This window comes from Littorina saxatilis, linkage group LG12, assembly GCF_037325665.1.
Source record: "Littorina saxatilis isolate snail1 linkage group LG12, US_GU_Lsax_2.0, whole genome shotgun sequence".
Taxonomy (NCBI): domain Eukaryota; kingdom Metazoa; phylum Mollusca; class Gastropoda; order Littorinimorpha; family Littorinidae; genus Littorina; species Littorina saxatilis.
This window is the reverse complement of record NC_090256.1, coordinates 47,119,012-47,135,126: the sequence shown is the minus strand read 5'-3', so window position 1 is coordinate 47,135,126 and position 16,115 is coordinate 47,119,012. Positions and strand designations below refer to the sequence as shown.

General features: G+C 41.6%; 1 protein-coding gene across 1 annotated transcript in view; it reads left to right on the top strand.

The window, feature by feature from the left end:
- Positions 1-14,981, top strand: part of LOC138983118 (transcription factor collier-like) — a 57,696-nt gene extending 42,715 nt beyond the window's left edge. Inside the window, exons 10-13 of the mRNA XM_070356526.1 lie at positions 4,105-4,193; positions 5,089-5,278; positions 8,483-8,629; positions 13,934-14,981. Coding sequence (XP_070212627.1) covers positions 4,105-4,193; positions 5,089-5,278; positions 8,483-8,629; positions 13,934-14,040 — 533 coding nt within the window. The 3' untranslated portion in view covers positions 14,041-14,981. The remainder of the gene's footprint in view (positions 1-4,104; positions 4,194-5,088; positions 5,279-8,482; positions 8,630-13,933) is intronic.
- The last annotated feature ends 1,134 nt before the right edge of the window (positions 14,982-16,115 follow it).

Genomic DNA, 16,115 nt, shown 5'->3' with positions numbered 1-16,115 from the left:
CCCCCCCCCCCCCCCCCACGTCTATCTTTCATCCAATAAACAAATTGGGGTTTTTCGTCAAATTTGTTTCTTCATAACGTCTTTAAATCTACCTCAATTTTGAGATTTCATCTCTATCAACACCTCTTCTTCTCCTTTGTTCATGGGGTGAAACTCCCTTGGCTTTTATGTGTATGGCCGTTTTTACACCCCCTCAAGGTAGCCATACGCCGCTTTCGGGAGATATGAATACCTCCATTTCTCAGGTATTTTGAGATCTTGGATCGGCGGAGGGACCATTGTAGCTACACGATAACACAATAAAGACTACTTTAAGTTTACAGGCAAAGGTGAAACTAAAACCGTAAAAAAAAATAACCCAGAAAGACCATTACAGGGCTAAAGACACATTTTGTCTCTGGAGAGAAATTAGATGAGATTGGGCGAGGAAGCAGCAAATAAGGGCTGCTGCGCTGGAGGGTGTACATTATTAATGAATGAATTGTGGGCTTGTGAGAACAGCAACAAATTGATTGATTCCTTCCTTCTGCCGCCCCGCTATCAGTAGCGCCATGCTTTCAAATCACGACCCGAGCTTGAACTTTAATTCCTGACTAACGTCACGGAGAATGATGGTGAACAATGATGCGTGAGATGCGGAATACAGTGCCCACCCACCACCCCCCCCCCCCGCCCCCACCCCTTTTTCAAAGTGTACTGTGGAACCTGTCTAAAGAGACCACTCAAGGGACTGAGCAAAAGTGGTCTCTTTAGACAGGGGGTCTTTATGGACAGGCGATTTATATAGTCGTGAACACCGCCGGGGATCCTTTGGGGTGGTCTTAAAGGGCAGGTGGTCTTCAAGTTCGTGGAGAGGTGGTCCCCAGGGCAGGTTCGACTGTAATACCCTAAAATAATGTACGACTTTCAAGTCTAAAAGGAAGGGAAGCTTAAAACGGAGGTAGATGTACAGCAAATCCTAGAAAACAGGGTCTTAACATAGGTGAAGTCTTAATTCGGAAAGTCTTAAAGGAAATATTCTACTGTACTGAGGGATCCAAGCAAAAGCCGATACTGTTTGGTAACTGTCACGTTGGCTAAGATGGTTAACAACACGCCTGTAATTGACATTAACGCCAACGTGGAAAGTTGATGTCAAGGCGCATGTTTTGTTTTAAAACTTACTATGCGCTCGAAACACGCACACGTCAAGGTGAGATGTGGCGCAGCGAAAAGGAAGACACATCGGCGGATTTTTTTTTAAAGATTGTTTTTTCTTCTTCTCCTTTTCTTTCGTTTTTCCCTGTTCTGTTGTTTTGTTCTTGTTCTGTGTGCGACATGATGCAGTGGGTACGCAGGCTAGGGGCAGGCAACGAGAAGGAAGGGAAAGTGGCATTGGAAAGGACATGCAGTCTTCTCATCTTCTTTCTGGCCTTAAAAAGTGCAATGTCTTTCACTGTTTACTCTTTCTAGCCGCCTTAGCCGCTCTTGAGGCCCTCAGCGACAGTGTTAGTATGCCGTTGTCTGTTGCTGTTCTTGACGGATTCAGCGACAATGGGTGTACGCTGCTGTCCTTAATGTTCTTGACAGTTCCAATGACAGTCTTTGCTCAACGACAGTCAGTGTTTATGACAGTCTTTGCTCAACGACAGTCAGTGTTTATGACAGGCTTTGCTCAACGACAGTCAGTGTGTATGGCAGTCTTTGCTCAACGACAGTCAGTGTTTATGACAGTCTTTGCTCAACGACAGTCAGTGTTTATGACAGTCTTTGCTCAACGACAGTCAGTGTTTATGACAGTCTTTGCTCAACGACAGTCAGTGTTTATGACTGTTTTTGCAGTTATTGTCAGATCCAGGGACAGTCTTTGCTGTTGTTGACGGATCTAGCGACAGTCTTTGCCGTTGATGACACAGATCCAGCGATAGTCTTTGCTGTTGTTGACGGATCTAGCGACAGTCTTTGCCGTTGATGACACAGATCCAGCGATAGTCTTTGCTGTTGTTGACGGATCTAGCGACAGTCTTTGCCGTTGATGACACAGATCCAGCGATAGTCTTTGCTGTTGTTGACGGATCTAGCGACAGTCTTTGTCGTTGTTGACGGATCCAGCGACATACTTTGCTTCACGCTGCGGATTTGCCATCTCGCCGAGCGTTACGTGCTGAAAAGGAGGTGGCAATGACAGTGGTGGTGGCGGAGGCTAGGCGAGGGGGTGATTATGCAGAGTGCCCCGCGTGCCTAATTGTTTCACAGCCTCTCCACTGACACTCCATTTCCTCGATACCGCTTGACTTCATTTACCGCTCCGGCCCTCCTTTTCCGCGCCGAGCTGAACTGAACGGAACGGGTTGCTCGTGCTGTGCTGTGCCTTGCTATAGTGCCGCGCCACAACAATGACAAGTTACAGTTATCAATATTACCCTCTCCTCGCCTTCCCCGCTGCCTTCAGCACCCGTCACTTACTTTGCCGCGGCTTCTGTCACTGTAATGGCTTTCTGCCCTTCAACTTCTTTCTCTGCTCGGCTTCAGTCTGAACTGAGACGAGTTGTCTTTAAGATTGCCTGAGTTCTTGTATTGTTTGTGGCGCTATTCTGTTACTAGGAGCGGGCTTAGTTTGTACTGACTGCAAAAATAGATCATAGCTTAGATATGTCTTTCCGACCCTGGATTTGAAAGACGTATTTGCTTTGCTGTGGCTTTCAGAGAGCTATCTTACTCTTTTCTCTGCACGTCTTTCAACAACCCCCCCCCCCCCTTCCCTTTCGTTGCTGCATTATTTCCTTCCCAATTTCTAGTTTGCTGTTTTGTCTATTCTTCCTTCCGGTTTGTCGTGCTAGCTACAGTATGCACGATCATTTCCTCCCTCTGTCTCCGCAATGCCTTCCAAACCTACCCCCTTCCTCTATCCACTCCCACCCTCCGTTCGTCGCTCCATTATTTCTTCCCCATCTCCTGCTTCTTCTTCCTGGCTTCAGACTGGTGCGGTTTATTTCGCGACCCCACCCCTCTCATCGATCTAGGTGGAGAGAGAGAGAGAGAGAGAGAGAGAGAGAGAGAGAGAGAGAGAGAGAGAGAGAGAGAGAGAGAGAGAGAGAGAGAGAGAGAGAGAGAGGCTGAGAGAACGCCGAGTCTGTTGCTTGCTGCTAAGCTGAGCTGGTGTGGAAGGAAAAACCTCACCGTTGTCAATCGAGGAGGGCACTGTCCTTGTTGTGTCTAGTCTCCTACCCGTTGCGAAGTCTTTGCTGCGGCTTTCAGAGAGCTGTCCATATATTCTTTCTGACTGAACGTCTTTACAGCCTTTTCTGTACAGGGCCGGACCCAGGGGGGGGGGGGGGGGGGGGTTCCAGGGGTTCCGGAACCCCACCCCTGGAAAAAGCATGTACCTTGCTTTGAGTGGTTTTTTTGTTTTTTTACTAGTTTTAGCACCAAAACAATGCTGCTCTTAACCCTCAAAACAAGGCCCAGAATGCACCAGATTTTAACCGTTTTTCAAAAAATTTCCGGGGGAGCATGCCCCCGGACCCCCCCTAGTTCGTGCGCCTGCAAACAGGCGCGCGCTTGTGGCTTCGCCACTTCGCTGATTTGCCCCCCCCCCCCAAAAAAAAAGGAGGAACCCCCCCCTTACAACTCATTTGGTCCGGCCCTGCTGTATAAATGATGTCTGTTTTATCTCCCTGTGTGTTTATGTGTGTTTTCAACGCCCCCTAAATAAGGATGATTTCAAAAAGAAGCAAACTCCTCTTTACTATAGTCGCTGGCTTTGTCACTGATGTGAAGTCAACAGCTTCGGCCGCTAGTTTTCAACGTCCATCAAGAAAAATTTCAAAGAGGAGTACAACATGCTCTGACTTTCCTCCATGGTCCGACACATGCATATTCTTTCCCTTTATTCTTTAGTGTCAAAGTCCAGAATATTATATTCTTATTCTAATTTACACAGACCTTGTTTTTCAGATAAGATGGAGTTTTCAAGAGGGTCGTGCCAAAGAGTTCGTTTTACCTCAGTTTTTCTTCGATTTTTGCGGGAGGAAGAGTCATGTCAGTTGACTCTTGTTATGTTGGATAGCTTCTCGAAGCAAAATAATTCAGTGGGTTAATTTGTTTCTGAATGTGTGCGTGCAGCACTGACAGAGCCTACCATCGACTACGGGTTCCAAAGACTGATGAAGCTGGTGCCCAGACATCCCGGGGACCCCGAGAGACTTCCCAAGGTATGATACAAGAGTCAGCAGGAACAGTTAAATAAAATCGCGCGACAGTAAATACGTGCAGAAGCAATATACCAGCATTAAAAAGTGTTGTTTATAGAGTTTAAATCAAAACATACTACAGTAAAATCTGCCCTTGCGACCACTTCTGGATTACGACCACCTGCCCATTACGAACCCCCCCCCCCCCCCCCAAAAAAAAAAAAAAAAAAAAAAACCCATCCCCGACGAGTGTTTAAAAAAAAATTCACATGCCCATAGCAACCACCTGTCTCTAACAACCAGTTTTGGACGGTCCCTTGGGTGGTTGTTAAAAATAGGTTCGACTGTATTTTATACTATGTTTTGCAAACAAATATAATCGTTTGAAAATCATCCTTGTGCATCAGCACCAATCACCAACGTCATAAAGTTTAGCCAGTGTTCTCTGCTTAAAATTGATAGGCTTCATTTCGCGTAAGCACGAATAGTCGATGTTGAGAAATAACGCAGTCAAGTTGTTATTGGTTGTGGAGGAGTTGCCTTCCATTGTTTCCATAGAAACACTGATGCAAGCCTACAATTTTACGTGTAACTTGCCTCAGTATTTCGAAGGAAAAGCAAGAAAAAAAACAAGGAAAAAACAAGGGAAAGCAACTCTTTCATAACTCATAAAAAAACCGACAGTTATTTCCGGATGTCGTCTATTGCCTGCATCGGTCTGGAATAGCATTAACTGCTGAAGAGACGATTAACAATAATAACCAACCAACCATCCAACCAACCAACCAACCAACCAACCAACCAACCAACCATTCTCTTTTGCCACTGTCCTGAATGCCGCAAGTGTTCTCTGTGCTCAGTATTGACATTTTAAAAGTCTTCTACATTTTTTGTGTTTCCTCTTTCCTATCCACAGGAGATCATACTGAAGAGAGCAGCGGACCTGGCGGAAGCGCTGTACAGCATGCCCCGCAACCCCAACCAGCTCTCCTTGCCCACACCCAGGTCACCAGCCATGAACAACTCCTCCATGGGGGGATTCAACGCCTATCCCTCCCAGCTGGCTGTGTCCGTGGCCGAGTCCGTCAATGGTCAGTGGGACGAAGGTTGGTGTGGCCTCTACTGTCCTGCTTGCTGCTTTACTGATTAGCTTTTTTTCTGAGCGTTTTTTTCTGTTTGTATTTTTCTTTTGTTTTTTTTGTCTGCCTTGGTTTGTGTCTCTGCTGCTGCGGCGTTCCTGCTTCCTGCTTAGGCTTTCTTCTCTTGCTGGCTTTTTTCTGGTTAACTTTTTTTCAGTTGTTTTGTCTACTTTGGTTTGTGTCTCTGCTGCTACTGCTCTGTTTCTGCTTTGCTGTTAGCTTTTTGTTGCTAACCTTTCTCTGTTGTTTCTCTGCCTTGGGTTTTTCTCTCTGTGTGCAACGCTTTTCAGCTTCAGTTTGTTTGTTTTTTTGTTTGTGTGTTTGTTTGTTTGTGTGTTTGTTTGTTTGTTTGTTTGTTTGTTTGTTTGTGTGCTTGTTTGTTTGTGTGTTTGTTTGTTTGTTTGTTTGTTTGTTTGTGTGCTTGTTTGTGATCTTTAACATACCTGTTCTGCTCTGCTGCTGTTAGCTTTGTCTGCTTTAGCCGTTTTTCTGCTTTGCTTTCTGTATCTGCTACTGCTACTGATATGTTTCTGTCCTGAGCTTACTGCTTATCTTTTTTTTTCTTTTTCTCTGCCTTGGTTTCTGGCTCTGCTGCTGTTGGCTTTTTTCTGATTAGCTTATTTTGCTTTTGTTCACCTTTCTGCTTACTTTCCTATGTTTTATTTGCTCTGCTGTTTACTATTTCTGCTTACCTTTCTCTGTTCTCCTTCTCTCTCCTTCACTCTCCTTCACTCTCCTTCTCTCTCTCAAACTTTCTTTTTGCCTTTACTTTTGCTTTCCGTAAAATACCGTCGCTGACACGCCCTTCAAACATTACCAAGAATCAATGAAAGTACAATCAAGTGTTGTGGCAGACATTTTCAGCGTCAGTCTAGCAGCATTTCATTTGACAATTTCTGCATCACATGCGACCTAACCTATCAGTCAGTCTTTTACATTCCAAACCCCAACGTGATTGATTTACAATTACTGTGTCATCAACGAACACACGAAGGTGAATGGTAGCTTTATACGCACCTAAAATTGGCATGCGCGTCCAATTTCCTTGACATGATATGGTGGATTGCTTACACAGTCACCTCTACTGTTAGGCCCCCATTTTCTTCCATGGTTTCCTGTGGGTTCAATTTTCAGTGGTTACATATTCATGCTAATGCATTAACCCCCTTCATGGCACCTCTGTTAACTCTTTCGTTTCGTAACAATTCATCAACCCCCCACAACCTCTGTTAATTATCAACTGGCCAACACTGCGCACTGAAACAGTAGCACAATAAATTCCCTATTGATGTCAGATTGTGTATTCCTCTATGAGGATCTATTGTAGATATCTTTGCACACACGAATCAGTAGAAAAAACAACAGGCACACAAATGTTTTTGTTAACCCTTTTGTGTGTGTATATCTGATGATCGAGTAGAACTACTCTAAACTGAAGTGTTCAATTTTTGAACGTATTTCTCAAAGCAAGTTTGAACACAGTGTGACGTAGTACATACTTCTACCAGCAAGCGTATGTTCATTCATGTGCTAAACATGATAAGCACTAGTGCTCATTATTGCATGATAGAACTATGCACCAAATCACACAGTGTTCAAAACGTGTGACAGCAATATGTTTAAAAGTGAAACACTTCAGTTCAGAATGTAGAAGAGGAAGACAAACCCTTTCGTCAGTTTCGTAACAATCCATCAACCCCCAACCAAACACACTTACAACAACCACTATTGACGTCAGAAGACAACAACGTCAGAACACAACAGTCAATCGTCACAAGAGACCAATCAGTCAGGACGTCTGCAGGACGTGATGTTCTCGACAGAGGCAGATTATACCGTGAAAATCCTTGCAACTGCTAGCACAGTCAGTTACAGTGGGTGGTGCTGTGGTGTGGATAAATGGTTGTTGCCCTATGGGGATTTGTCCACTTAGCCAGCTTAAATAGCTTCTTGGGCTGGGGTTGGTGGTCGGGAGGGGGAGGGAGAGAGAGGGAAAGAGAGAGGGAGAGAGAGAAGGAGAGTGGAGACAGAGACAGAGACAGAAAACAGAGAGACATATATATAGAGAGAAACAGAGAGACAGAGACAATAAAACAGAGAGAAAGAGAGAGAAAGAGGAGATGGGGGATGATGAAGCTATTATGTGCTGCTTGATATATCGATAACATTTAACAAAAAAAGTCATGCTTAGCAGAAGTAACACAGACGATGGGCGCATTTTCGCAACAGATCGATTATTTTGCGTTGAAGGATCATTGTAAGTTGCTCTCTAAAATGTCTAAAAAAAAAATGTATTTGAAAAAAAGATGAGGCGAAGCTTGGATGGAAAACAAAGACCTTTTGACTTTGTGAACCTTATGATTTTATTCTCTCGGGGAAACAAAAGAAAGCTTGGGAGGGCTTGTGTACTGCAGTCGGAAGATTAAGAAACACACTGATGCATGCGCACCGAACACAAAATAGCCGTACAGAATGCGTAGGAAACAAGGGCTTTGACTTCATATGGTTATTACTGTGTAAGTGTAAGGATTACAAGAGAAGCGGAAAATATCCAGCTTAGTCTGTTTGATTAAATTTGCACACTAAGCTAAAAAGGTATTTTAGAATCATGGTCCAAACACAATACATTGTTGTCAGCAACCTTTCCCAATGACGTACACGCCATGTCGGGTTCTGGGGATGAATAGATGGCAATGTGGATGACAAAATGAGGAATAAAAAAAAATCCATGATGATGACGCTAAAAAATAAGATAGTCTATGCTGTTTGATAAAATGTGCAAGCTAAGCTGAAATTGGATTGCAAAGTAAGGTCGTGTCACTTTGGCAATCTGTCAAATATCTTGCGCAACCTTTCAGCAGCCGTTCGCCGCTGTTTTGCTTATTTGTCTGTACATGCATTGTATTTTACTGCTCCTCAGTGGACTGTGACCAGTGGTCTAATGTGCCATGTAGCATGTATAGATTTATAATTAAAATCACAAGTACAGTATATTATACTTCATCTTTTAGGCGCAAAAAACCCACATTCTTTCAGTATATCCATCTGTTGGTTTGTTTTTGTATTTTTTTTTTATAAAATTACCCCATTTTTATAATACTAGATTTGCATTTAATATTTTTGGTTAAACTGGCTATATTGACGAGTGTGTTTAATTTCTGTGTTTTTCAGCCGGCTACACACGCAGTCAGAGCTCAAGTGTGTCCCCCCGAGGGTACGGCTCCAACGGTTCTACCCCTCACAGTGTGAACGGAGGTTACGGGAGTAACGCGGCAATGAACGGGTACCACACCAGTGCTGGACCTCTCGGAAATATGGGTAGGTGCATTTTTATTGATTTTCTTTTTTCTATTTTTATATTCCAACAATGTTTATTCTTACTTTTTTTTTTTTTTACATTTCTTTTATTGACTTTATATTACTTTTTATTTTTTTAATTTTTATTTATTTATAATACTTTTATTATTATCATTGTTCTCACTTTTTTGCTCTTTTTTGTAAAAACAAAATCTTGTTTAAGTGTTTATTTCTTGCTTTTGTGAGTGTTTGCCGCAGTGTTAAGTCTTTGAAGGAGTTGGTTAAGGTGGTTAAAAGTATTCTTGTATCGGTTTGGGTAATAACTTTTGTCTGATTTGTTTTATATATATTAATTAGTTTTTCTCTGTTTTGCTTTTAAGTGTGAGTCGTTACGTCTTTGCTTCTTGTTCGTTTTCTCATACATTATATCATCATTAATATATTCGCTTTCTTTATCTTTTTTTGGTACTGTCTTATTTTTTTTTTTATACATTTATATGTTTTGCCAGTGACCGTACTGTTGACAAATATTCTTTCCTTCTTCGTCTGCTAATAAGCTCCTTCAGTTCTCCGGCAGTACTATTTTTAAGCGTATTTATTTTACTATTTATTCATTCTGTTTTTCAGTCGTTTATTCATCTATTCATCCCTTCATTCATTCAATCATTTTGTGTATGTATTTATTCATTTATTCAATAAGCAATTATTTTATGAACTAAACGCGCAGACTCTAAGGTTTGGAATTGTTTAAGAGAATTTGTTTTACGTGTATTCAGGTCTGGACCACTTTTTACGTGATGAAGCAAGCAGACTCGGAGCAGGTGAGAATCTGATGTTTTCTTAAATGTTTAAAGTCCGGTTTAGACTTGTGTGTTTTGTCCATTTTCTTATGCTCGCTCTCCTTCCTTCTGATCGTTCTTGAGATGAGCTTTGTCGTCAGGTTTCTGTTGTTATTGTTTTGTTCTTGTCTTTTGTATTTGCTTCTGTAGCAAAAAAAAAATTACTCTGTTTTTAGTTTTTGGATTATACATTTCTCAGTCTTTTTAAGCATTACATTTTTGTGTTAATGAATGCATTGCATTTGTGTGTGATATATCGTTGCATGATGCATGTAATTATTTCATTTGATTCATTGAATGTATCGGATTTTTTTTGTATTATCTTAAAGTTTAAAATCATATACAAAATGCATTGTTAACAGGGAAAGGGATACATTTGCATGATGATTAATACCCAGTACAGGGCCGGACTAGGCGAAGAGGAGGGGGGGGGGTTGCCAGTGGTGGCCCATGGGGATTTTATGACTGGTTTTTTTCAAAAGTATATTGTGAAGATATGGGTGTGAAGGCGCGAAGCGCCGAGCCGACGGCGCGAAGCGCCTAGCTTGCTAGGGGGGTCCGGGGGCATGCCCCCCGGAAAATTTTGAAAAAAAGGATGCAAAATGGTGCAATCTGGTGCATTCTGAGGATGATCATTACCAGTTTCAGGCAGCAGATTTTGTCACTGATTAATACCCCAAAAATTGAAACTCAATGTAAAATAAAGAAATGCATACCTCATTCAATATTTTTATTTTTGGCTGGGGGGGGGGGGGGGGTCCGGAAACCCTAGAACCCACCCCACCCCCCTCGTTGTGGGGGTCAGGGGGCGAAGCTGACGGGTAGGTCATATTCTGAGATAGGAAAATGGTCGCTCCTTGCATGAAACGGCATAAAATAAGCAATAATAAAAAAATAAAAAAATAAGTAAGGTACATGTTTAGGCTAGGGGGGGGGGGGGGTTGCGCAACCCCCATAATCCCCCCGGTAGTCCGGCCCTGCAGTACAAAAAAATGAAAGCAAAAACAAAAGAACAGAGAATGAAACGGACAAAGGCAAAATCTGGGAAGCTCTTCGACGAATGACTAATGCATAGCTCTGAATGTGCAATGGCGTCATTTGCTGATGGTCATCGAAGCACTGGCGTGTTTATTAAGTCCTTTGCAGTAGTCACCACCTTGGTTAGCAGTTCTTTACGCGCATCTCCAGCTTGCAAGCTTGCGTGTACGCTGCTGTTGGCAGCAAAATCGTCTGGAGCGAGATGATATCTCACCGCTATAAATCCCCCAAGTCTCGGTATCGATGAGAAAAGCTGCAGTCGTACACAGTCGTGTATCCATCTTCGCGGACCTTCCATATTGGTAGCAGTGTTAAGGTAGATAGATACCTGTTATTACACCCTCGTTAAGTGTTCGTGACATGCCTTGCGCCTGGTCTAGATAGCTCCCACAGCGCATGCGTCTGGAGGTGGCAGGTATGACGTAAGTTCCGCTGTGAGAGACTAATTTGTTTGCGGTGGAGCACCGCTGCGAGACGTTGATTCAAGATTGCACCGATGTTATCAGTATCATTAATTAGCACTTTCCTGACATGGAAACCGTCTTGTATCTAACTGTGTCTGTGATTGACACTTTGGAAAAAGGATAACAGAAGTGTCGTGAGGCCGCAAAACTCAGAGCAATATGTAAACATTCATTTTTGAAGCTTAGTTTCTAATTTACTGTTATGCAAGGAACTAACTGACTAAATTCTTGCGTTTATTCGTCCTCACTGTCCGTTCGAATTTTTGTCTTCCGTATTCGTCAGTTCTTGAATTGGTCATCAAGATAGAGAAATATTTACCGACTTACTAAACAAAACCTGTTTGACACGGGACTTTTCATTGATTCTACTCTTGGGCTGATGTATGGAGCCAAACAGTAGATCAGAGATTTGAATATCCGAACCAACCTACCAACTCGACACAGTTTTGATTTCCTCTTGATTAAGTGTTTGTTTTTCGGATGTTTTGGCAGTGTGGTCCGAGCAAAATAGAGACAACTAATACGCCTGATACTTGAAAACCACTGCCAAGCCTAACGTCTCAACTCAGGTTTTGATTTTCTCTTTGTTTTTACATTTAGTCAAGTTTTGACTAAATGGTTTAATATAGAAGGGGGAATCTAGACGAGGGTCGTGGTGTATGTGTGTATGTGTGTGCGTGTGTGTGTGTGTGTGTGTGTGTGTGGTGTATGTGTGTGTGTGTGTGTGTGTGTGTCTGTCTGTGCGTGTGTGTGTGTAGAGCGATTCAGACTAAACGACTGGACCGATCTTTATGAAATTTGACATGAGAGTTCCTGGGAATGGTATCCCCGGATGTTTTTTTTTATTTTTTCGATAAATACCTTTGATGACGTCATATCCGGCTTTTTGTAAAAGTTGAGGCGGCACTGTCACACCCTCATTTTTCAATCAAATTGATTGAAATTTTGGCCAAGCAATTTTCGACAAAGGCCGGACTTTGGTATTGCATTTCAACTTGGTGGCTCAAAAACTAATGAATGAGTTTGGTCATTACAAATCGGAAACTTGTAATTAAAAATATTTTTTTATTAAACGATCCAAAAATAATTTCATCTTATTCTTCGTCATTTTCTGATTCCAAAAACATATACATGTTATATTTGGATTACAAACAAGCTCTGAAAATTAAACATATGAAAATTATGATCAAAATTAAATTTTCTAAATCGATTTAAAAACAATTTCATCTTTATTCCTTGTCGGTCCCTGATTCCAAAAACAGATATGATATGTTTGGATTAAAAACAAACTCAGTAAGCTAAAAAGAATAGACATACAGAAAAGCATGTTATCCTGCTCAGCGTGACCACTACCGCACTATCCTGCATGGCTTGTCGATTTCACTGCCTTTGCCACGAGCGGTGGACTGACGAAATGACGAGTATGTGGTCTTGGTGAAAAAAGCAGTGCGTTCAGTTTCATTCTGTGAGTTCGACAGCTTGATTAAATGTTGTTATTTCGCCTTACGCGACTTGTTTCTCTTTGTTTTTAGCATTACAATCTAAATATACAAGTACAAATAATTACTAAAAACCCAAATCAACCTACCCTCTCAACTCAGTTTTTGATTTTCAATTTTTCTTTTGTTTTTGGCAGTACCCTCCTGCACCTCCCCACCGGTTCCGCACCCCGTCCCACCCCAGGGCCCCACCCCGGGGCTAGGTGTGTCCTGTCACGGAGGGGTGGGGTTCTGGCCCATGACGGCCAAGCAGAAAAGTGCCTTTGCACCCGTGTACAGAGACTACCAGAACGCCTGGGCCACATACCCGTTAATCCACGTTAGTACAGTATTATTTGGTATTCTACCCTACCTTGTAGAGCTATATATGACAATTCAAAACAATACAATAGTCAATGCAATACTACTTTTTTGGGATCAAAATGAGTTAATAAATTGTGAACACGTCGTGTTTACTTTTGGTGGGAGGGGGGTCTGTGTTCATTGGCAAGATCTGGGAAGACTTCATTATTTTGCTTGATTGTTTAATTTGTATTCTTTGTTTTGGTGACTCCTTTTGTAAACTCAGCTGTGATTGTATGTATTGTTTAAGCGTATTTATATATATGTACCCTTGTGCTGTGTTAAAAACTATGCCATGCATGTGTGTTTTAAATCTGCTTTTTACGTTTGTATTTTTGTGTTTTAAAAGTGGAATGATTCGGTTAGTGTCGAATAAGTATATAGTTAGTTTCCGTATATGTGAATATTGATATTCACGTTGTGTCCGATCTTTCAATTTTGGACTGAAAGAGTTAAAGACATCATTTTCCCAGGCGTGAATCATTCAGTGTATATAATCAATATTGAGCAAAACAAGGAAAAGAGGATTGGAAATTACAGAAAAAAGGCCATACACATTCTTATCATCTCGTTTATTCCTGAATTTAACAAAAAGTTGTTATGCCTTAGTGGGTTTTCAGCAACCAGTGAGAAAACATTATTTTTGTGACAGCGTTCATCAGCAGGCGAGAATATTCAAAATATCTGAGACAGCTTTCAGCCGTCAATGAAATAATACTCCTTGTGTTTACTCGTTCACTTTGTATTACAAAAATATGCTTTGTAATTTGTAAACTTTTCGTTGTAATCTGTAAACCTTTCTTTGTAATCAGTACACTTTGTGTTGTAATCTGTATGTTAACCTTTATTTGTCATATATATATACAAACCTTTCTTTTTAATCTGTATGTAAACATTTATTTGTTATCTGTTAACCTTTGTTTGTAATTTAAATGTAATCCTTTCTTTGTAATCTGTAAACCTTTCTTTGTAATCCGTACAGTTTTTGGTTGTAATATGTATTCAAACCTTTCTTTGTAATCTTTTAACTTATCTTTGTAATAAGTAAACTTGTCATTGTAATCTGTATGTACACTTTTTTTGTTATCTGTAAACCTTTCCTCGTAATCTGTAACAAAACTTTCTCTGTGTGTGTTGCAGCAGGAATGAGCAGCATCGTAGGCTCGCCTTTCTCCAGCGTCAACCCCTTCGGTCTGCCCACATGCGGCACTCAAGGATACGGTAGCTCTATCGTCTCGCCAGCCAAATGACCACCACTCCTCTGACCGCCTCCCGATGTTCGGACACTCACCCCCTACTCTGGACATGAAGACGTTGAAGGCGTCTGGGTGACTTGTGACCACTGAGTTAAATATAGCCTGTATAGGCTATGTGTAATATTACTCAGTGACATGCGAGCGGGCTGTGTTGCCGTCGATGAACACACCAGCTGATTGCGAGTTCTGAGGGTTCATGCGACAAAATTGTTTTGTGTTACAACGGACTTAGACAGGTTTCTGTATATCGTCTGTTTAAGATTGTCATGAACCGCACTCAAATCGGCGTTGACTTGCCACATCGTATAATTATGATGTTGCGTGACGAACATTTGTGTGTAACAGCCGAGTTACAGAAAGGCTTCTGTTGCATCTGTTGAAGATCGTCGTGAACCGCGCCTCGGAAAGACGTTTTGGTGGTACAATGGACTTGGACACGTTTCTATTGCGCCTGTTTGAGATTGCCTTGAATTTCACCAAAGCCACACCGCATCGAACTGACTTAAGACTCTTGTACGCACGACAATTCTACTTTTATAATCCTGGAGATGTCCAAGGGTTTTGTTCTTCTAATTGTATTGCAGAGTATCTAGGCCTCTAAGTGGACACTGGTGTAAGGCCAGAGCAACACTGCGTACATGTCTCGTTGCCAAAGTCTGGCCCCACCATTGCTGTTTCGTCAAATCGAAGCAATTGTGTGTGATTTTCAGTCCGGGAATATCTTTTAGCAGACTATTGCTCACAGTCTAACTGCTGACTAAACTCTCCTTGAGAATCTCCACAGTTAAATTCGACAAGAAGAGATACAAGAACGAAAAACATCGATTGTCCACTTCGAACCGGATTGGACTTGCACTTGCAAGCAAGGGTTCCCTCAAAGTGGACCCAGGAAATTAGCCTTTGTCGCCAAGCTAAGCCAATGGCAACGGTTACGTCTCAGTGATCAAAGTGCTGACATATTTTCCAGCAGAAAATGTAAGTATGTCTTGTCTTTAAGTTAATGAGGGCACACCAAGAACCCTGCAATGGACAATCACTGGATGTTTGCAGAACATTTACGACGTGACAAGCAGTTTATGATAGGCCCTACACGGCCAGAAATGAAAGTGTTGGCTACTTTTTCTTGGCAGTGAAAAGCTTGAAAACGCAGACAGTACTTCTCAGCACAAAATGCAAGCATACACTCGACTCGCTCCAGCCTGAAGCCAAATCTATCCGTGTGCCCTGCAAAGAGACTCACAGTGACGACATGATGCGATGACGTCAATAGTTTTGATCCAAATGACCCTGCAATTGAAGTGATATCCAGTGGGTTGTAATGTAAAAAGACTCGGAAGGGGAGATGCACACGATGTGGTCAAAATGTTAGCCTCCTTTATTTAGGTGTGGTAATGTCACTGGGTGTTGTGATGTCACTTATTTGACATATGACGTCAAATGGGTTTGGCTTTTTCAAACATGTATTTCTTGTCTCACACGAAACGATGAAACTTCGACTCAATTTGTGTTTATCTTGTTATTTCGATTGTAAAAATAAAAAGACTTTCTCACATGCTGCGAAGACATTTGACATAAAGCGTAACGACTTATAATGAATATGTACAAATAATTCACTCTGCAAACTTTGCATTGCCATTACTCGGGCAGCTAGATAGACATTGCAGTAAGGAGGCATCTTTGATTTTTTTATGATGATGTGGAGGAAAATCATGCTCATCCCAATAAGAAAAAAATTACGACTTACCTGTTATATTTCATTAATGTTACTAGTGTTAGAAAAATTGCCACGAAATGTTGACGGTTTATTAATTTATTTTATTTTATTTTATCTCATAATGATCATGCAGACCCGTCAATTTTATCAATAGGCTAAATATTGACAAGAAGTGCAGAGCAGTTCAAACCCCTTACCTCTGTTTCTTTTGAAAAAAACCTCACATATGTGTAGACACAGACGCCTCATTTCGGATGCATAGTTCTGCTTACCTGCACGCCTGCTTATTTTTTTCCAATGATTTATTTCTAATTTATTTGAGTTTTACATGGATTCAATGCTTACAAAACTCGTT